The following is a 21,186-nucleotide window of genomic DNA, read 5'->3' as shown; positions in this document are numbered from 1 at the left end:
CGCTGGAACGCAACATGGTCGAGACGGTCGAACAGCGGGCATCGGTGCACGGGAAGATCAAGGTTCTTGGTAAGTACCTCCGCCAGGCCTCGAAATTTCGTATGCTGACATGTGCAGGCATGCCGGTCAAGTTCAGTGAATCCCAGCCATCGATACGCGGAGGCCCGCCGGGGTTGGGGGAGCATACCGACGAGGTTCTGCAGGAGATAGATTTGTCTAGAGAGGCAATCGCTGACCTACGCAGGGAGGGGGTCTGCTGAATATTGACAGAAACTGGTTTCCATCTGAATATGTAGGTGTGCGGCCTTCTTATTTAAAATAGATTTTGTGGCGCGTTTAGGGAAGATCATTTTCATCGATGTAGATCTCCGGGAAGTTAGTTGCAGTGGAATTAACAACAGTGTCTGTATTGTGCTGCTATCCTGGTCTTGCTGGCGATCTAGGTCAGTGTTCATCAAGTAATTGTTGGCGTTTCTATGCGACTATATTGTGTGTGATCGCGAGAACTATCAGAGCATGACGCTGCTGAATGCCTATTTCGAGGATTGGTCGTATTCAGTAATGCCTGAGCCAACAAGGCCTTCAACATCCCAGACTCCTGCCCTTCATGTGGGCACGCTTCTCAGCATACCTTGCCGGTTGGTACGACTCAACCTAGACGTCGCCTGAGCCGGATAAGTCCAAGGACCAGGTGACAGAGTCCAACAAGCGGACGTCGAGGGGTACTCCTTTCATTTACCATTGTTCATGCAGTTCTTGGACTAACTGTCTGGATAACCTGTCCTCGGGTATGGCCCTCCTAGTCTGCTAAAATGGTCTTGTCGCCCAGAAGTTGAGCAGGCGTGAAAGGAATGATCTGCAAGTAAGAACTGTTGGGGACAGATATTCAGTATCACAGATTCAGCTGTCGGCAGCTGAGAGTTGTCTCTGAGTATGTAGAAGGCGTGCAAGCTGGGCCCGTTAGGAATGGTGGACTCGTATGAATCTGCTTTTCATGTAATCAATGATCTGGAAAGGCTAAAGATTGAGGGGATGTAAGCATAGAGGGAGTTTATCGAGGCATTTCATTGATGAAGTATCTGTAATGAGTGGAACAGATTGGATTTGGGGTGTGGCAGAGACTGGGCAGGTGACTCGAGATGCGACGCCAGCCCTGACCCTAGGCCCTAAGCCCTAGTCTGTCGGTGACCTCTACGGTACAGAATGGGCCATGACTATATTCTTAGCAAAGGATGTTCTCATTGAATATGGACTTTCCTTGCTACTTTACATGAGGACGATTAGGTTCACGAGGACTGCCACAACTCATCATAATTTGTTTTTGTGTCGCACGAACAGTGTGATTTTCAAAATTAGTCAAACACAGCTGTCAAAAAATGACACAGATACCTCCTACTCCGGCTTCTGCCCGATGACTACGCGTCTGTGAAGCGTAAGCATTTGCAGAATCATTTTTAATCCGGAGATGGAATTGAGGTGAAAACAAAATAAAAACGAAGAAAGCAAAGATAGAATGGAAATAAGACTTACATTTCATGCATGCAATGGACATCTCTTCTCTTGCAATCTTCCTTGACTTTCGCATTAAAGACCACAATCTCCCCCTTGGACCAACCAAGTATCTCGGAGAAGAGAGCAGCAGTGAGACCTTCAACACCTTCGATGAATTGAAGAGCAGTAAAGGCTCCAATCTCTTTCTGTACTGACATTAGCAGACTTCAACAATTAAAGAAATGAAGCAAACTTGCCAATCGCTTGTCCTTTGGCCAGGTCCCAACAGGCACCTTGAAAATCTTCTCTTCGACATTCACGAACCCAGCCTTCTCGACTTCGCCTTTGATCTGTGGTGTGAAGTCTCCTGATATGCCAATTTTCGCACAAGCGTCGATAAGACCAGTCATCAGCTTGAGTAAGTTATTGTCGGCTTTCAGTGTGCCATCCTCAGAATAGAGTCTGTTCGTGGTGTCTTGGAATTCGACCCAACCACCTGGCCTCAAATTCCTGTGTAGGTGGTCAGATTTGAACTCATAAATCCCTATCTTTTGCGGATGCACTGACTGGTAGCATTGACGCACGAGTTTCGGCCAGTCCCTGATCGAGCCTACCATATATCGGCAGTGGATGAAATCGTATGGTTGCGGGTTCGCCCACTCTTGCTCGACGTCATCGACCACAAATTTGACATTCGGAGGCACCCTTATCTCGTTAGAAATATCCAAGCACAAGGCGATCGACCGCCTTTTACCACTGCGGCTGAATTGGACTAAGATCATTACCGACGATCTAGAAGTTATTAGTAGGATTCTTAGAATGTCCTGCTATAATCTCACCAATTCTGCTGCAGGATAAAGGTCCCCTAGTATTCTTAGCAATGATCCCGTTGATCATCCTGGTATGTCATACCTAACTGAATTGCCCAAATTCCTGTGCCCGTCCCTATATCTAGAACTCGCTTTCCGTCCAAGCTGATCGGAGCAAGAAACAACCGGTCGCCTAGAGCTCGATAGTAGACGTGATGGCACATATCAAGCCGGTCCTGTTCCTCGTCGTCATTTGGGAACTGGTAACCTATACCAGTTTCTGTTAGGCAAATGATCCAATTGTGATGGTATAGCGACAGCTTACTTCCTGCATGGTAGCTGTGATAGCGACGTCCATGCTTGTATTCATGGGCAAGGACACTTGATGTTACTGATGTGGTGTAGCTTGATCTGCGTGGAAGTCAGCAAGCCCGCAACAGAACTCTTAGATGTTGTAGCATGGAGATACAGCTCATCTCCGTAACTCGAATCCTTCTCCTGTTTAGACTGTCAGTGCAAATTCCATCATGCTTCTGGTAAATGCACACATCGCCAATATCAATCACCGCGTCATCAACTTCAATCACTGGTCCTGTGTTTTCTGGTTGGTTTTCCAAGTGTTGTGTCATTTCGATTATGCCTGTCTCTTCACACAGGTTCGTGGAAGCGTTAGGGAGATTTATCTCACTTAAATAGACCCTGTTCTCTTATTTTGCCAGCCAGTAAACTAGCTATCACAGCAACAGAGTCAAATTTATATTGTGCACTTGCAAAACCCCGCTTGAGTAAAGTTCGCAAGTGTCTGTGCGGTGATATAGTTCTGTAACTCGACACAAATGGCAACGCGGAACAGGGGTATCTGGCCAATGCATCTCTTCCATTGGCGTGTCAAATCTCAGGAGAGATGCCATGATAACATCCTCTGTTATGACCCTTTATCCTGCTATTGGTCCATCGTATGCCAACGGGGGAAACATAACAGGCCTCTCTCGAATGTTCTTCACGACCAGCTTCGGATAGCAAGGATCCTAAGGCGAATCAGCATCAATTGCTTTTCTCGTGTTATCAATAGCTGCCTACATCGTCGAAGAACGGTATAATTTGGATCCTCGTCCCCAAGTTATGTCTCCTGCGGGCTGCGGCACCAAATGCATCGCATATTCCCGCTTCTGAGAACACGCTTCCCACAGGGATACCAGAACTGGGGAGGAAACTTGGTCAGCTTGTTGATTCGTGTCCGAAGGTCGTCTGTCTTTACCGCTCTCTCATGCTGATGACCAGCAAGCCACATATATATCCTCTGCCCAGTCGCATCCGTCTCTCCTCAATCTGTCATCTGCCAGCTGGGCTTCGTCCACGTAAGACAATACTCAATCTCCTCGTCTACCCCTCTCAGTGTAAACACAGATCCACCGCGTGTACTGGTCGCAATCGCAGTATTCAGACAGTCGCGGAGGAAGGCTCTTTTCAACCTCTGGATCACAGATGGGGCAATATCAGATCAGCGAACGACTCAACAACTCATTGCCCAGATGTGGCCGCCGACGAGACCTTAATTCAGGCAGATCTCGCATCCGCGGCACATAGCGACATTCCTTGGACGGCTGGTCAGATTCGATTTCGACAAGAGTCGACAGATACAGCAGACCTCACAAACATTAATTCCTCACTTCTGACACGGAAATGCATTTGCAGCATCGCATTTGAGGTTAAAGAGTCGGACCTCAATCTCTTCGTCCGTTTCTGGTCCATGAAAACCGTAAATCGGAGGACGCGATTTGTAAAATCCCCGGAATTCCTGGCGCATGCGGAGACCAAGCCCGTCACACAGGGCCACCCGCTTGAGCCGATCGAAAACCTGCTTCGACTGTAGGACGAGAGCGCGGAGGCATGAACAGGTCAAGCCGACATTCAACAGGTCGAGGGTCGAGAGATACTGCGCCGTCCGCATGAGCAGTTCGTACTGCGAAAAGAGAAAGACGATGTCAACCATGATGTACCTAATCTGGGATGTAGGGATTCATGGACATACCAAACTAGGTTTAAAAGATCAAGTACAGGACAAGGAACTGTAAGACATAGATGCATTCATAAGATCTGAAGTGGGTCGACGATTGTTGCCTGCCAGATCTGCAACTTGCAGCCACCGGCAAAGACGATCAGCTGTCGCCTGTTCCTTTTAGTATTACTAGTTTCTCTGCATTTGACAAATGTTCTGCCTTCCATAAAAAATTTATCATCACCTTCTTTGTGAGTTACTATTTATTGACTGTTTTGATTCTGTGGTGCTATTGTGTGAATATACATTTTTGTTTTCTCGTCTATGTATATGCACTACAACTGAACCCGTCATTGTTCTTGAATTGAATTATCCTATTTCATGACTTACATTGCAGAAAAGGGTTCTCTTTTGTTGCTTAATTTTCCACTTTAGATTTTGTTCCCGGAATTGTGCAATCCAATATAATTATTAGTACAATACTATCATAGGATTAACTTCAATGCCTAATATAAGGGAAAAAAAAGCAAGATATCATATTAATAACACTACTATATCCAATAGATAATAGTAAACTATTAGGATAGATGTATTTATATAGAGAGAGAATCCATATTTCTTAATTATTAATAGGTGCTAAGATACAAATAGAAAAACCAGCTATTAAAATAAAAAGATAATCTATACCTTTTTCATCCAACAAATATGTATACCTGTCTCAGATATTTATATAAATTCTACAAAGACCCCCTCCTACTATTCGAGGGGCATGTAACTAAGCTATTGCATTCGGTGACTCAGGACCATCATCGACACTACCATCGAGCGACTCTGGATCAATCCTACGAAATCAATTTTGAAGGGTAAAACGGCATTTTTCCGGATGAGAAGTCATCACCATACCCTAATTCGAGGCATACACCGAGTAAGGCCTTCCCTAAGGGCTCTAGGAACTGCTGCCAGCGCGAGCAACCGCAAAGCCTCCCGTGCACCGGCATTTGATCCTTTGAACGCCACATTACACACGGGCCCATTTCCACGGGTGGCCCTGTAAGTGTCCAATTCAAGTCTCCCACCAGCAAGTTCCACGTAGGGGTTCTGCGTTCGAGGATTGTCTTTAAAAACCAGTTCGGGGTCTTTAAAGATCGACTCGAAACAAACGGTCTTGGGATTTGGCCAACGTCCATGTTGAAGAGCCTGAAATTCGAATCTTTCTAGGTTTGGTATATTCTCTTGCAGCCACCCAAGGAACGATGCCCAACTTCCGTCTTCGTCGATGTGAATGTCGCACAGTTCAATTGAGCGGATTGTATCCTTGAACCGGCCCACGAACTTCGTAAGCTGGGCTTGTGTAAACCCATTTGTTACGAGCATGAGTGTCTCGACGGGAGGCACCACTCGCGGCGTAGCAGCAATGTCGTTGAAAAAGCGATGGTGCAGACCTGGAATGTAGCCCCCACAGGTTGCGAATCTCACGCATAGCTGCTTCAGATTCGAGCATTTAATAAGAAATGACTCGACCCATTTCAGTTCCCTCATCCGTGGATCCAGCTCGATCTCCAGAGCCGGAATGAGAGCGCACGCAGCCTCCAGCAAAGGTTTGCGGCATGGAGTCGCGTGGACCCATACTAATTTCATAAGTCCCTATGTAGTGATCACACAGCTTGATTCCTCTAAAAGGCAGGCTCGTCGCTGCGCAGATAGCAAGTATCGCTTCAACAGTCCTCTGCAACGAAATTTCATGTTCCCAACTCTTTTTCGCATTTTCTCGAATGCGGTACTGAAGCCGTAATCGCTTACAATTTGGAAGCTTGCTGACAATATTCTTGAGGGCGCGAATCTCATATATCTCGTCAGGCTTTGCGATATACCCTAGGTCATCTCGTTCCCACCCGGGTGTTCTGGCGTTTCCCACTATCCTCCTCTTTTTCGTCATTCTAATAGAGACGTTCTCGACGAACTCTTGCGCAGTTGGATAATGAGCACATTCCAACACCTTGTGCAGACCTGTCCGGGTGAATTCACCACCGATATGCTTAAATATAGTGCCGCATTATAGTGTTTATCTCCATAGCTGGTGAGAAGGCTGTACAAATTAGTGGTATCTAATAGTTGACCTCTATTGGCTCATGAGATCACTAATCTAGGAAATTAACATCACAACCGGTCAATGTCCCTGGATTGAATTATTTATATTTTGTTCTCGGCGTTGTGCAATTCAATACAATTGTTCGTGCCATCACATAATCGACTACGATACCCTATATGAGAAAGAAGAGTAGGATATCATATTAATAATATTATTAAGCCAATAGATAATAGAAGAAGATTGAGATATTCGTAAATTTATGAAGAAATCCATGAGGCTTGGCTAATAGGCACAGAGTAGCAAATGAAAGAATTAGCTGTCAGCAAAGATAACGTCAATTCTTCCTTACATTTATCACGACATATATAGCTGTCTCAGTTATGTATATAAATTTATAGAAGACTCCCTGCTACTATTATTGGAGTATATCACTATGTTAACTTGGCTGCTGCTTCCCCGCAGCATTTCGCAGGTCAAGCCTGAGCACGCAATCGCCTTCGGGATGGCGAATGACAGCCACGCTGACAATTCATTCTTCATCTCCCCACAACACGGATCATCTGCTAGACATCAAGATTGACGTCTCGAACCGGTGGAGGAACATCTCCAGGCTTTGTTATCTCTTCTTTGTCGATTGGCATACCATCGGTAATATGGAGACGCTGGATATCAAATCGGTGGCCATTATTGGGGCTGGAGCGGCAGGTAATTAATCTCCATCCACTTGTTTTCATTCACTCACTATGGTGGCTATTGTTGGAAATGTTCATGTATAGTTACACGTCTCCGTAGGAGCCGCTGCAGCTGCGGCCTTTGCAGCGGAAAAGTACTTTGATCGGATTCGAGTTTTTGAGCGGCGGGAAACGCCTGGAGGGACCTGGTATGAATGGTTAATGATGGATTTGTAAAGAATCAGATGTTTGCTAACGTGAACTGAATGAAGGATATTCGATCCCGATCCCAACCCGCTCATCGTCCCTCAGCCTGGCAAGCTCCCTCCGGAGATCGATCCTCCGTTGGAGATCCCCCAGAATCTACCAGCGACCACTCCGCCATCCTCGCAGGAGCGATACGACAGGACGCCAATTTATGCTGAGCTGACGTGCGTGAACCCCTTATCTGTCTAGAGGTCATGCTGACTCCCGACAGAAGCAATGTCCCTGCCATCGCCATGTCCTTCTCTGATATCCCCTTTGCCTACGGCCCCTTTGTGCCGCATTGGGTGCCCAAGCAGTATATTGAGAACTACTTCTCCGCGCATCGGACGGATGAGTTTCTCGTGCTCAACACCACCGTCGAGGACGTCTCCAAGTCTCCTGGTGGTCGACATCGCTGGTCGCTGACCCTGCGGCAGCATGATCCTGTCGCCAAGGTAGATCGCTGGTGGAAGGAGGAGTTTGATGCCCTCATTTTTGCAAACGGCCACTACAGCGTCCCATACGTATGGTTCTCCGTGTGTAATCAATTGCCAACGTATGAGAAGATACTGACAGTACATAGGTACCGCACGTGAAAGGCCTCGACGAGTATATCAAGATCTTCCCCGGCCGGGTTCTTCATTCCAAATCCTTCCGCTCAGCAGAACACTTCAGACAGAAAAATGTCCTCGTCATCGGCAACGCTGCCTCTGGTCACGACGTGGCGGACGCCTTGGTGAAGACGGCGAAGCTGCCAGTCTACCAGTCGCGAAGATCACCAGCCCGCTGGGACGGCGACCGTCCTCCAGCCGGGATCGAATGGAAGCCGATTGTGAAAGAGTACCTGTCCACAGGAGAGATCGTGTTCGACGACGGGTCTGTACTGTCGGACATCGACGTCGTCATCTACTGCACGGGATACAAAGCCTCGTTCCCGTTTTGGAACACGCGTAACAACGGCGCTCCGCTGTGGGATTACGCCCAGGATCGTCTCGTCGGGAACTATCTGCATACTTTCCTCAGGGAGTTTCCTACCGTCGGCCTTGTCGGTGTGCCCCGGACGCTGACCTTCCGGTCCTTCGAGTACCAGGCCATCGCTCTGGCGCGGGTGTTTTCAAAACGGAATGCCATCCCCCTGCCGTCGAAGGAGGAGCAGGAACGCTGGGAGAGGGAGCGATGGGAGCGCGTCCGCCGTGAGAGACGCCGATTCCACGACATCCCGTGGGACAACGGCGAGACGATCGAGTATCTGCGACAGCTGTTCGAGATTGCAGGCTTGCCGCGGATTGAAGGCGCGGGTCGGTATCCGCCGGTGCTGGGGGAGCGGACGAGATGGGCGATTGAGCATGTCAAGAAGTTTCCAGAACCGGGAAAGGACAAAGACGACGACGATGAGAGGGAGGAGGAAGAGGGCTGGACGGTGATATCGCCTGGGTCGTATAAGGATAGTCTATATTTTATATGAGTTTAATGCAGAGGATCTGGAGTTATTTACGATTGGACGTTAAAAAAATAAGAAAATACTGACATTTCAAGTCAGATGAGAGCAATCACTTGATAATCAAATCTCGACCGGCTCTCTCCCAGACACATTCCCAAGTCCTACACCAGTGCTGCATGTATTCTGCAAGAAATCATAACCCCATTTTTAGTATATCATTTACCATCGCTTTCTGCTGGCATCAATCTTGTGTTTCCTACGACTGGTGCTGGAACAGTCAAACCAATAACAGCTAGTTGGCAGAGGATTAGCAATCTGTCAGAAAAAGAGGAAAGAAAAAGGAAAAGCAAACCTGGATTCACAGTCTCAGCAGTGCCATTATTGCCAGCTGCAACGCCATTCACCTCCTCATCATCCGACTTAGCCTCAGGACTGCCCCTATCTCCCTCAGCAGGCTTCGTCTCGTCATCAAAAATCCGCTTGACGGATTCTTCCAGCAACAGCCCGATAAGAGCCTTATTCTCTTGGTCCTCGCGCAGGGCTCTAGCGATGGACTCTTTCTCCCTCCGGTCGAGCTCTTCCCTCTGGCGCTGGATCTCCTGCAGTTCCTGGGCCAGCGTGTCTTCGAGCACGTTCTTGTTCAGCTCCATGGCCTTGATCTTACTTTCGACTTCGAAGTGCAGTTCTTCGAGCTGCGAGGTGCGCAGTGGATCTTGTAGCGTTTCGGCCAGTTTTATGGCTGATAGGATCAGCGCTTCTACGCCTCGAGAGGTCGTCGGGAGTCGATGGACGGCGGTATGTCGGAGTTTGTTCGTCGCAAAGAGGACTTCGTTCAGCGATGGGCCGCTCAGTCTGAAGGCGTGCTTGGGGAACTGTGTCGACTTTTTGGCGAAGAGTCTCGTCCACTTCGTCAGTTCTACGGCTGCAGGACAGTCCCATGCGTGCTCCTCAAGAATCGATGGCATCCATTTCTTGGTGAACTCAAAGCAGCATTCTTCCAGGACGCATTGCGCGGTGCAGAGAATGGCATGCTGAGCGCGATATGGAAAATAGGACGGATAGAGTGACGGAATATTCAGTTGCTCTGGCGTAGGCTCGCGACCTGAAATCATGAATCTGCTTCAGCGCACGTAATATCCGTGACTTACCTGTGCCGGCATCGTCTTTATCCGAAGGCACTGGCGCGACCTCGTTCTCATCTTCGTCTGCTTCATTCTCCCGCTCCTCCAGCGAGGCGATCTCCTCCAGCAGCTCTGCCGCTGACCGCGCAGCGTCATTCTCCGACGCAGCACGCTGGACGTCTCTGGCTGGAGACGAGACAAACAGCTCCGGAAACTCGATCTTTGCTTTTACTTCCGACTGAAAGATTTGCTTTTCCAGCAGAGTCTTGAGGATATCAACCACTTTGTCGAGTGTAAAGTCTCGGATCAACGGACGCAGAGAAGCTTGGTGTTTGAGCACGACTTCGCGGATCTTCTTCTGCTTGCGGAGCTGCGCATTGTTGCCGGCGAAGATGGCTCTGCAGGCGAGGTAGACTCGTCGTTTGTCGGCGGATGGATATGCCATAGCTTGATGGACTTTGAGTTAATCCTAACCCATCTGTACTGAAAGGATGAATGTGATAATTCTTGATAACCGCTCCTGGAACTTCTCAACAGATAGATGCAAAGCAATCAGAGCAGGCGGGGTATTGCGAAACACGGCAACTTGCAGAACAGATGTGACTGCATGCTGGCGTCTACGTGGACAAATGAATGGTGGTTGAGATGCGTGCAGTACCATAGCCTGAAAGACGCAGTAGACACAGCATTGAGGGATTAGTCCTAATATGCATGCAAGTTCAAATAAGTGCAGGTATATCCCGGTCTAATTCGTCGTGTTCAACATTCTCCGTGGATTAATTCGCCTGCTTTTCTAGTGTTGCGATGGGATGCTGTTAATAATTCTTGCATTGCAAACAGTCCTGTATTATATAATAATGTAGTCTAGAATGAATTAAGAAGCCATATAAAAGGTAACTTTATGAGCAAGTGAGAAAAAAGATCTAGGCCAGAAACTAAGGTCTATTATCTATATCTATCTCATATTCCGCAAAAAGTTCGTTGAGCCTAGGATATACTTTCAATTCGGCAAACAGCAGCTCAGCATGTTTTATGAACAACCCAAGCAACATGACTGCACTTTGAATAAAAGCGTAACGAGATATTTAATGACGTTTCAACTGCTTTGTACAGTACTTCCAATCTCAAGGCGAAACCCAAAAATCTAGCCAATCAGTTCAGCCGAGGAAGTGTACTTTTTCTCCGAGTGTATACCAGAACTGGAAATACTCCCTTTGCTCATTGCAGTAAGTACAGAGTAGACTGCAAAACAAAGATAGTGACCATAAACACTTTTGCTGTTTTAATTCTGTGCAACTCCACTGACGCTGGCGGATGGAATCCGGGAACGGGAAAGGATCTGCATGCAAATTACCAAAAACTGCATAAGAATTATCACTAATTTACAAATTGCTTTTGTTAGTAATTTTTAGTCTTGCCAGTGTAATAGCGCCACCTGGTTTTGTCTGGATACAGAATTTAACTCCTATTCAAACATGCAATACCAACAACCAACAAACAAGAAATGTTAAAGCACAGCATGTCTTCTGCAAGACGGGGCTTATTCCTCCTGACTTTTTGTACCATTTACCTACTCTTGGCACCCATAGCATACGATGCTGCTAGCAGATGGTTATTGACGACAGAGCGCAACACCAAGTCTGACTGCTGGCCAGATATATATTCCACGTCTCTCTTCTCAAACCATCGCCATTTCCTGAATGGCTGGTTTTGGGCCGCAGTGCTCTTTCCCCTGGCCGAAAGGTTTGAGAAGATCCTCTGGCGCTCTTTTTTTGCTGATGGCGATGACGAGTTGTACGGTCTGCATCATGCCATTCTCAACGTGGAGGTGCCTCCAAAGAGCATGTGGATGAATATGGGGTATTGGGAGGTATGTGGAATGTTATCCATTTGTATGAAATATAGGAGTATTGCTGATGTTGGAAGCATGCGAAAACATTCCCCGAGGCGTGCACATCTCTTTTGCAAAAGGTGCTCCAGACAGCTGGTCTGTTGGATGAGGATGGCAAACCACGAATATTCCAGGGCTCCGCGAGCATCAAACTCGTTGACGTCGGTTTTGGTTGTGGTGACCAGACTCTCTACCTGACAAGACAATTGTCGCGCGTTGACGATCGCGACAGACAGCGCCCTCTATTCGACAATTATGTTGGTATTACGATCAATCGTCATCAGGCGGAATTTGCGCGCCAACGCCTCTCAGAAAACACCGCAGAGACAGAGACATGGACGCCTAATGTTCGAATATTCTGTGCGGATGCCGCAAACCCTACCTCATGGAGCAGTGAGCTCCGCGATGTTGTATCCAGGCCAGTGTCTGAAAATGAGTCCTCTAAAGAGTCTACTTGGCTGCTTGCACTGGACACTCTCTACCATTTCAAACCGTCCCGCCAACCTCTCTTCAATTATGCCTATGAGCATCTCCACGCATCAATCATGGCTTTCGACCTGATTCTCTCCGACTCAGCCTCGATGATTGACCGGATTCTATTGCGTCTAGTCTGCCTTCTTGCCTCCACCCCGTTTTCTAACTTCAAGACGCACTCTGAGTATAGACAGATGCTGATCACGGCGGGGTATTCATCCGATAGTATTGAGATGCAGGACATCTCTGAGTATGTATTCTCTGGTATTGCAGGATATATTGAGCGGAGGGAAGCAGAGTTGAAACGGTTTGGAATGGGTCTGGGCAAGTTGAGACAGGCAGGAAAGGTGTTTGGCTGGTGGGGGAGGAGTGGCGTTGTAAGTGGGGTGGTTGTCGTCGCAAGGTCGCCTTCCTCGTAATGGCTTTATATGGTGATGTTTGAAGGTATATAGAGCTATGGAACTTGGAGATATGGTATCATAGCCACTTTACAGAATAAAGTCTAGCTCTAGTTGGCTCTTGTCTATAACCTGACAAACAATTTACCAGTATAATAAAAATCAAAGTTATTAATACCAAAAAACACATGAATTCATCGATATGGGATAGAGGACTCACTTCCTCACAGGGAAATGTGTTTGCTAATATATATCTCTGTCGCGGCTAGAGTCTACAACTACAGGCACATAATTAATTCCAGCCTAAATATAGCAAGTTGATGCAGTTTCATTGCGGCGTATCGCGCGCTTCGGACATGGCTGATGAAAGCGCTTATTTGTTGCTGCAATCCCGGTCACCTACAACCTGCCGAAAACAGACACCATCGCAGCCAATGAGGATACGGGTCTGCATGTCCCAAATATCCCACGCCGCAATGCATGTACTACCTATAGTACATTGAATAGTAGTCTCGCGTTACAGAGGAGAGCAAACTGGGGGATAACGGGCAGAATGAAAACCTCGACTCGCGCCCAAATCCTTCCGCCATCACTTTCTTGTCCTAATCCTTTTTCCAACATCCGCCGGACGCCCTTAATTTCTGTTCTATTCTGGCGAGGACGTCTCCAAGAAGTAACGGGACTGGTTTATGAGACCTAGCCCATCGTCTTGGGTTATAGCAGGAACCGCACTTGTTGAGGTCTCTGTTCAATTCTGGTACCAAGTCATAGCTCACCGGTACACCCCCGCCTCTCTTGCTATTCGACTCGACATCGATGAAATCACCTTAGCTGGTGCAGTGCACCTTGCAGGATTCGATGTCGCTGTATGAGAGGAAGCTGTGAACAAACTTGAGGTGAGTCTGCCGGCAGAAGTGCCTTCATTTTGCCCAGGCCTGCTTAGAGGTTATTTATGAATTGTATATGGTAAAATGTAACTCTAACCGCTTCCCAATCCAGTATCACAGTGAGACCATCAAAGATGTGGCGACCACGGTGGAACAAACAACTCGACTTTCGCGCCTTGCTGGTCTTCCAGCGCCTGCACCGATTCTACTCTACGTTCGGCGTCCTAGCCGCGCTGATCAGCGCACTCGCATTGGCAGCGATGACCTTCAACGAATTCCACCCAACGACCTCATCTCTCAGTCGTGTCGCGGAGGGCTTTCTATGCAGCTCTGCCACGACGGCCGTCTCCAATTCGAAGGGCACGATAGGGCTACTCGAAGAGATCTGGCCGTGGCCTGGTTACCGCTAGCATTCCTCGATATTTCTGCCGTAGAGTTCCTCATCGGCCTTGTCTGCTGGTAATCGGACAAAAATGACCGCTGGAGAGGAGCCCTGATGGACACACAATTGGTCGTCCTGATTATGATTAGCGTCACGCTTGCCGGGTGGATATGGATTTTTATGCAGCAACCTGGTGGTCTGGGCAGGGAGGAAAGTGAAGCGTCCTTAAAACGATCCCGTGTTGCTGATGAATAACGTGAGTTATCCAACGGGACATGGTAATTTGGCGTCTGCTGACCAAAAGATAGCTCGCCCGCGCAGCGTCATACATAGAATATTGATACCTGCTGTCATATTCATTTACCATATACTCCCTGATGATGGAAAAAATCAATGTTTGACATTCGCAGTATTGTGCAGTACGCTTTATAGAATTCATCCACCAGAATAATGAAGTTTCGACGCTATATCCCATGCGGCAAACTGTTTTGGAACAATGTACTGAAATAAGGTATACTGTACTTTTGTTTATGGTATCCGGCCAATGCTGTTCTCCTTACAATAATCGCTTTATGATCTCTTAGCAACGCAAACTGCATGAGCTGTAGAATGGCTGACAACGATAATTGGCCCATGGATCTGATTCTGAACAGGCTTGTAGATAGTTTCCACTTGGCCTGTGCAGAGTACTGTACGATAACTCTGCATCTGTAGAATTAGGCTTTATTGTGACAACCTCGCTGTGAAAGACTATTTGTCTCATAGTCTGTACCAAAAGCCATACGTAGGTAGGTGCTGATGAATAAACAACACCCTCTTGCTACGCTGCCTAAGATATTTAGTGACTCCATCTAATCTGTAGAAAATAGTGAGGCTGACGAAAATTCCCCGCTTTGCTGTAAGTACTGCACATGTAGATAAAATGAATTACATAAGAGGATTTCACCCGCAAAGCGGGAACTTGAAAGAACTCCAATCTGTCTATCTGAATATTCGAAAGCATCTTAATATATCGAACTATACTTGACGAGGGAATATTAATATTTATTCATGCATTCCTGGAGAATTTCCTGAAGAATTTGACCAGATCTCGAGCGGTCTGAAGAGCACTAATTTTTTATTTCTCGGCACCATTACCCGATCCGTCTTAATCTCGCGCGCGTGCCAAAATGAGGGGCTTGCATGATCTTGGATAATAATTAGCGGAATTCCGGATGACTCCATCCAGATCCTTCTCTTCTTATCGAATCGTCTGAGGACGCGCCACATAATGGCGAATGCGCTCTGGTGAAACCCCCACTTTTTCACTTAGTAGGTATAGTGGAAATTATGTCGTGTGACGGTCTGTGGCTTGCGCTTGAAATAATTACGATGAGCTATTAATTAATATTGGACTTTCCAACGAGATTGCTGATTTGCTGCTGCTGATCGATCCCATTCCTCGTGATGAAGGGGCAGGGTGAATTCGATGTTTAATTATTTCTTATCGCTGCTCTGCATTCATGAGTATATGGGCATTGATAGGCCGGATTCCTGCACGTATTAACATCGTCCTGACTGTCTCTTCAATAATCCTCGGACGGATGATGTTGCACCGCTGTTTTACTGCGCTGATCGGCCAATTCGCAATCAATTAATCCGTTTCACTAATCAGCCATGTGATGTCATTTTCATGCTATATTGGCTGCTTTTCGTACTAAGAGTAGTCGTACACTAGTGGCAATGCGCATACCGCTCAGCCACAGGCCTGCGAAATGTATTAAGTGGCTTAGCTAGGCTGCCACCATGGACTAGTGGAAATAATACAAGCATCTGTGCGGAGTACAGTTAAGAAATGTCTTCATACAAAACACATTATAAGGATGTGAAATTTCCTGCAGAACATTCTGCGAACGACTTCCATCTCAGTACTCGCAACACGTGTTGACAGTCGCCAAGCTCGCTAAGCTTTGGACAAGACTGCGTACCTTGAAGCGTGCCTGACCCAGAAGACGCAGCGGGGCATTATTAGCGATTTTCGCAACGTTTTGCGTCGCATCAACTGTACGGAATACTCGATCCAGAGCATGCAATTTCAGCTATGACGCAATCCCCATGCAGATCGCTCTCAGCTGCCCACCTGGAGGAGCAATCTCCAGGCTTGAAACCGCTGGTGCTCCAACCCCTCCCGGCGTGCGTTAGCTGAAGCTTAGCCCATCTCCACGCGGCCACTGGGAGAGGAGAGACGCCAGCTAACAGTAGTATTAGTAGTATCCTGGATGGGTCGCCACGCCCAGCTGACTGCTCCTTGCCCCTCAGACATGGGCGTCCCCAAGGTTGCTCCCTGCTGATACGCCGTCTAGCTTCATTGCTAGCGCTGGAGGGGTAGTGGGGGGTCGTGATTGCGTGACTGTCGGCAGCGACTGGGAGATCATCGAAATCATCGAGCTCCATTCACTGGTCCTTTTATCAGTCATTATTATTGCACAGGAGTCTCCACTGCATTTCTGGCTCACCGTTTATAAGTGCCCCTCTTTTGTCCATCCACGTCTCTCTTTCCTTCCCTCTCTTTCTCTTTCTCGATAGATATCAGCAAACACTTCCACTTGAAATCCTGATCAAAGACTACTCTCCACAATCACAATGGGTTGGTTCAGCGGTACGTCTGACATGATACTTATCGTCCTTCCTTCTTGCATTCTGGAAACTGACGTCGCTCTTCCAGACGACTCTGCCGAGGCCAAGGCCTACAACGAATGGGACCAGGCTCCCCACAAGGCCGAACTGAGCCACGAGCTGATTGCTGGCGCTGCTGCCTTTGAAGCCGCCAAGGCCTGGGAGAAGCACCAGGAGAAGGAGGGTACGGTTGCCCTTATTTTACCTTTTCCCATCGAGCGACCGCGATCAGGCTAACAGCCGCTGAAATCAGGCAAACCCGAGAACCACGCCCTCGCCAAGGAGATCATTGCCGGCTTGGCTGGCGCCGCTGTCGACCGCCTCGTCGAGACCAAGGGCCTCGACTACCTCGATCGTGAGAAGGCCAAGCACCACGCCAAGGAGCGCCTGGAGGAGCAGCTGGCTTCGGAATACTGATTTGATTCGGATAGATTTAGTACGAGTATGAATGAAGGATGATTCACGCTGTTGCTATGAGAGATTACTTTTTGGAATGACTGTACTTTCTTCGTAAAATGTTGCTGTAATTATCCCAGCGTAGATGTAGAAGTTACTGTAGGAGGAAATGGAAAGCGCATATGATTCCGAAATGACCAGCTCTGCCTGGTAAAGAAAGCCCTCTGATACCCTGTCAGATAGTAATCTTGAACGACCTAGACATGGCAGCCGTATTCCTTTTTGTTTTTCATCTTTCCCATCATTTTCCTTTGCTTTGCCTTTGTAGTTTGCTTCTATGTCCAAAGAACAAGATGTCACACACCGCATTACGGCTGCAATCACTGCTATATAGTTCGTGATGTACTCTCTCGTAGCAATGATCTCGCAATCATTGGATATCCTTTGGTCCGTTCGAGACTTGATTCTTTTTATTTAACCAGAAGGTAACTACCCTGACCAAAAACAGTATGACCATGGGTAACGAGGCGGAGTGACCCCTCAATCTATATGCACTTAGTCCTCAATTCGTGGTAGACCATGTTACTCTGTCAATGAACTGCAAGACTTATTTCTGCTTGCTCAACCTTTGAATTTCATGTGGTATTGTGGACTCGCGAGGTTCCGCTGCGACGAATTTGGATATATGTAATCGCACTGCCCCTGCATTCTACAAGAAAATGTCTCCACGTCACTAGATAAGACATCTAAGACTCTAATATCAAGCCGCGATAAGACTAGTATATGTCCTTTTTAATTGGAATCTAGCCAAAGAGAAACTCGTGTGCTGTAGCTACCATTGCCGCCGAATGATTACAGCCGCATAGCCTGGCCCTCCTATAGTTAATTCGACATGCTCGATATGACCCTAACACGCAGGATACCTGGCAGGTTCTTGAATAAATAGTCTACTAAGGATCGAGAGAGTTTATTGAACCCTTGGTTCTCTCGATCCTATTACGGTATACTACTAATAAATAGCAAGAATATCTATCTGACAGATCATCTGAATATCAAAAGGTTTCGTCTAGCCAAATTAAACTGATGCGCCTATAATAAGGTCTCTTCCTTGAAATATTTACCAATTATTTATTCGCTATAGCATATCATTCCATTGAGCACGTTAGGTCAGCTCCTCTCGGAAAGAGTTTAACCGATTTGTATAGAAACTTAAATCCCATTGTGTGTGGAGTGTGTTTCCTTCAAATTTATATAAGTTAAAGATTGCCAGGACTCTCCAATCCTGGACGAGTATCTTCAGGAAATTCTTCTCTTCTAGTTGAGGGGCAAGTAAAAAGAAATAGACGTAACAGGAGTGATAAACACAATTTATCCAGTGGGCCCCAAAGCTTGTCGCAGCTGGCACCTGGCCAAGACAAAGATCAAGGAGAGACACATGACTTTCAGCCAATTATTTTCTCTGTCTCTGCAAGTAACTGATTATTTTGGACGCAATGACAGAGGGGTAAAGCCCCACCAGAGGGGGAATTATTCGGGATATCATTTACCCGAGTTTTTATATATCGAGCACATCCTGCACACCACCGCAATTGATATCGCACGAGAGGAGTATACATACATAAATAGTCCTTGCGTAACATCATGGGCAAACGCATCGTCTTCACCGGAGGCTCAGGCAAGGCCGGCCGGCACTGCATCCCCTACCTCCTCTCCAAAGGCCACCAGGTCCTGAACCTGGATCTGAACCCGCTGCCAAACCCCGACGGCGTCGGCCTCAATCCCGACGTCTTCACGCTGAAATGCGACGTGACCGACAGCGGGCAGGTCTTCAACGCCCTGACGTCGCACTTCCACATGGGCGAGTATGAGATCGAGCGGGACCTGGGCAAGGAGTCGCCTACCATCCTGCCGGACGCGGTCATCCACTTCGCTGCGTACGCGCGCAACATGATCGTGCCGGACAATGAGACCTTCCGCGCCAACGTCGTCAGCACGTACAATGTCATCGAAGCAGCGTGCAAGCTGGGCATCAAGAAGATCATCATCGCCAGCTCCGAGACGACGTATGGCGTCTGCTTCACGCAGGGCGACTCGGATTACCACTCGTTCCCGCTCGAGGAGGACTACGATGTCGACCCGATGGACTCGTACGCGCTGAGCAAGCTCTGTGGCGAGAAGACTGCGCGGACGTTTGCCCGGCGCTTCAATGCCGATATCTATGCCCTGCGTATCGGCAACGTTATCGACCCGCAGCAGTACACGCAGGACTTCCCCAGCTTCGTCAAAAACCCAGAAACCCGCAAGCGAAACGCCTGGAGCTATATCGACGCGCGGGACCTGGGGCAGATCTGCCACCTGTGTGTGGAAAAGGACGGCTTAGGGTTCCAGGTGTTCAATGCAACGAATGATACCATCACGACAGAGATTCCGACGGAGGAGGTGCTCAAGAAGTACTGTCCTAACGTTCCCATTACGAGGAAGATGGGAGAATGGGAGGCGCCTCTCAGTAATCGAAAGATCAGAGAAGTGCTGGGTTTTAAGGAGGAGCATAACTGGAGAAAGTACGTTAAACTTAGCTGACCACCATCAATAAATGATTATCATATATTTTGTATTCTTGTATATATCAAAAAACTTGGTTTATTTGGCTATAACTTATTTTTCCATGACTCATATTTTTCTCTGTAAGTTTGCACAGTCATAAACGACAAGCCGAGCGTAAAAATTGAAAAGAATGATTCCATTGATTAAGTAATATCAATTGACAAGGTTTATATATATTATGAGGTCTGTCTTCGTAACATCACTGTCTGCTGTAATCAATTGTATGATAGACATTTATTCTTGAACTGTATGGATATATCCGATCAAAGAACTCCGCTCGAATAATTCCGCCTCAGGAAGACGAAACATCCTCGACTTGATCGCTCTCCATCTTACCGCTGGCGGATGTTTCCACATCCAGTCACGTCGAATTCCCGCGGTTGATGCTTTCCCTGACGCCCTGCGTAAGAAAATTCGTTCTCGTCCCTTTGCCATAGAAGATGTGGTCAATCTGTTCGAGGGAGAGACCTCTGGTTTCCGGATAGCAGAAGTTGACTATGGGGATAAAGGAGAGGTTTAGTGCGACGTCTGGAATTTTCAAATCTGCTACTGGCCAAGTTATCTCCTGGTCGTTGAGCCTTGCCTATCATGTAATACTTCCAGCCTAGGTTCTGCAGACAGATGGGTGTGATTGTTACGACGATTCCGTTGACTTCGATAGGTTAGATACTGTATTTTCTGTCTTGACTGAGAAGCTCACATAGCCAATTCGATGCCGACGCAGCAGCACCGCCCTTCGCTCGCATTTTCAAAGAGTTGATCTCCGGCGCATATATCCACGGCACATTCAGGTAGCTTGACCTCGTTAGCAGAGACGCTGATACACTGCGAAAGAAGATTATCTACCTCATCGCAAACGAGTCATAAAAGAGAAAGTACATAGCAACAGCCGTTCGCAGACTCGCCTGCGTGTTCAGCTTGATCCCAATGCAAATAAGCACGGAGAAGATGCACTGGAAAATCGCGCCCCGGATCATCGAGTTACGTCGTCCAACCCGCTCGATGAACCAAATCTGGAGCAGGGAGAAGATGAAATACTGCGTGCCTGCAATGCCGGAAAGGACGTGCGACATGGATGTGTCCAATGTATTCCTGTAAGATAATCGGGAGATAGTATGAAATCGAGCTATTGGACCAATATGATATTAATATAGGCTCATGCGAGACAGCCAACGCCAAGTATACTCACTTGATCCTGCACATCTGCTGCATATACAACCCAACAACACCCAGCATCAGCTGACGCAGGTTCTGCTCTCCCCCCCCGTGGTGAAGATGTCGCGCCAATCATTTGACCGTTCTTCCTCCAGGACCGTTTCGATCTCGCGTCGGATCTCCTGCACTTGCGTGTTGTCTTCTGACGTGCCCTTGAGTCGAGCAATGACGGCAGTGGCCTGTGCGATGCCTTTGTAGTTCGCCAACCACCGTGGAGACTCAACAAGGAATGGGATCGTGACCAGCAGATACAGTGCGAAAATGGCCTGCAGGGCAATCGGCTCGCGCCATTGAAAGGACGTGGTGGAGGAGGACGCGGCCAGACAGATCCAGTTCGAGATGGCATATCTGGCGATGATGAATGCCGCCTGCACTGTCACTAATTGGCCTCGACGGTGGGGGTTGGGGGGGGGGGGG

General features: G+C 47.7%; 7 protein-coding genes across 7 annotated transcripts; 4 read left to right on the top strand and 3 right to left on the bottom strand.

The window, feature by feature from the left end:
• Positions 1-1,392: 1,392 nt before the first annotated feature.
• On the bottom strand, positions 1,393-2,929 carry T310_2639 (uncharacterized protein; the record flags this gene model as incomplete). Its single annotated transcript, XM_013474487.1, has 8 exons — positions 1,393-1,423; positions 1,531-1,697; positions 1,785-2,001; positions 2,059-2,283; positions 2,409-2,568; positions 2,626-2,711; positions 2,770-2,807; positions 2,849-2,929. The coding sequence occupies 8 exons, from the start codon at positions 2,927-2,929 to the stop codon at positions 1,393-1,395; spliced, it is 1,005 nt and encodes a 334-aa protein (XP_013329941.1).
• Positions 2,930-5,193: 2,264 nt separating this feature from the next.
• T310_2638 (uncharacterized protein) lies at positions 5,194-6,235 on the bottom strand (the record flags this gene model as incomplete). The annotated part of the gene is made up of 2 exons (XM_013474486.1): positions 5,194-5,943; positions 6,119-6,235. The coding sequence occupies 2 exons, from the start codon at positions 6,233-6,235 to the stop codon at positions 5,194-5,196; spliced, it is 867 nt and encodes a 288-aa protein (XP_013329940.1).
• An 806-nt stretch (positions 6,236-7,041) lies between these two features.
• T310_2637 (Dimethylaniline monooxygenase) lies at positions 7,042-8,770 on the top strand (the record flags this gene model as incomplete). The annotated part of the gene is made up of 5 exons (XM_013474485.1): positions 7,042-7,093; positions 7,181-7,268; positions 7,332-7,490; positions 7,538-7,841; positions 7,889-8,770. 5 exons carry the CDS (start codon positions 7,042-7,044, stop codon positions 8,768-8,770), a joined length of 1,485 nt encoding a protein of 494 aa, XP_013329939.1.
• A 191-nt stretch (positions 8,771-8,961) lies between these two features.
• T310_2636 (uncharacterized protein) lies at positions 8,962-10,312 on the bottom strand (the record flags this gene model as incomplete). The annotated part of the gene is made up of 2 exons (XM_013474484.1): positions 8,962-9,848; positions 9,895-10,312. 2 exons carry the CDS (start codon positions 10,310-10,312, stop codon positions 8,962-8,964), a joined length of 1,305 nt encoding a protein of 434 aa, XP_013329938.1.
• Positions 10,313-11,386: 1,074 nt separating this feature from the next.
• On the top strand, positions 11,387-12,738 carry T310_2635 (uncharacterized protein; the record flags this gene model as incomplete). Its single annotated transcript, XM_013474483.1, has 3 exons — positions 11,387-11,737; positions 11,794-12,609; positions 12,685-12,738. The coding sequence occupies 3 exons, from the start codon at positions 11,387-11,389 to the stop codon at positions 12,736-12,738; spliced, it is 1,221 nt and encodes a 406-aa protein (XP_013329937.1).
• A 3,783-nt stretch (positions 12,739-16,521) lies between these two features.
• On the top strand, positions 16,522-16,971 carry T310_2634 (uncharacterized protein; the record flags this gene model as incomplete). Its single annotated transcript, XM_013474482.1, has 2 exons — positions 16,522-16,738; positions 16,808-16,971. The coding sequence occupies 2 exons, from the start codon at positions 16,522-16,524 to the stop codon at positions 16,969-16,971; spliced, it is 381 nt and encodes a 126-aa protein (XP_013329936.1).
• Positions 16,972-18,591: 1,620 nt separating this feature from the next.
• Positions 18,592-19,530, top strand: T310_2633 (UDP-glucose 4-epimerase; the record flags this gene model as incomplete). The annotated part of the gene is made up of 1 exon (XM_013474481.1): positions 18,592-19,530. One exon carries the CDS (start codon positions 18,592-18,594, stop codon positions 19,528-19,530), a length of 939 nt encoding a protein of 312 aa, XP_013329935.1.
• Between the last annotated feature and the right edge of the window lie 1,656 nt (positions 19,531-21,186).

This window comes from Rasamsonia emersonii (genome assembly GCF_000968595.1).
Source record: "Rasamsonia emersonii CBS 393.64 chromosome Unknown ctg1118621760034, whole genome shotgun sequence".
In the NCBI taxonomy this organism is placed as follows: Eukaryota; Fungi; Ascomycota; class Eurotiomycetes; order Eurotiales; family Trichocomaceae; genus Rasamsonia; species Rasamsonia emersonii.
This window is presented reverse-complemented; position numbering and strand designations above follow the sequence as displayed.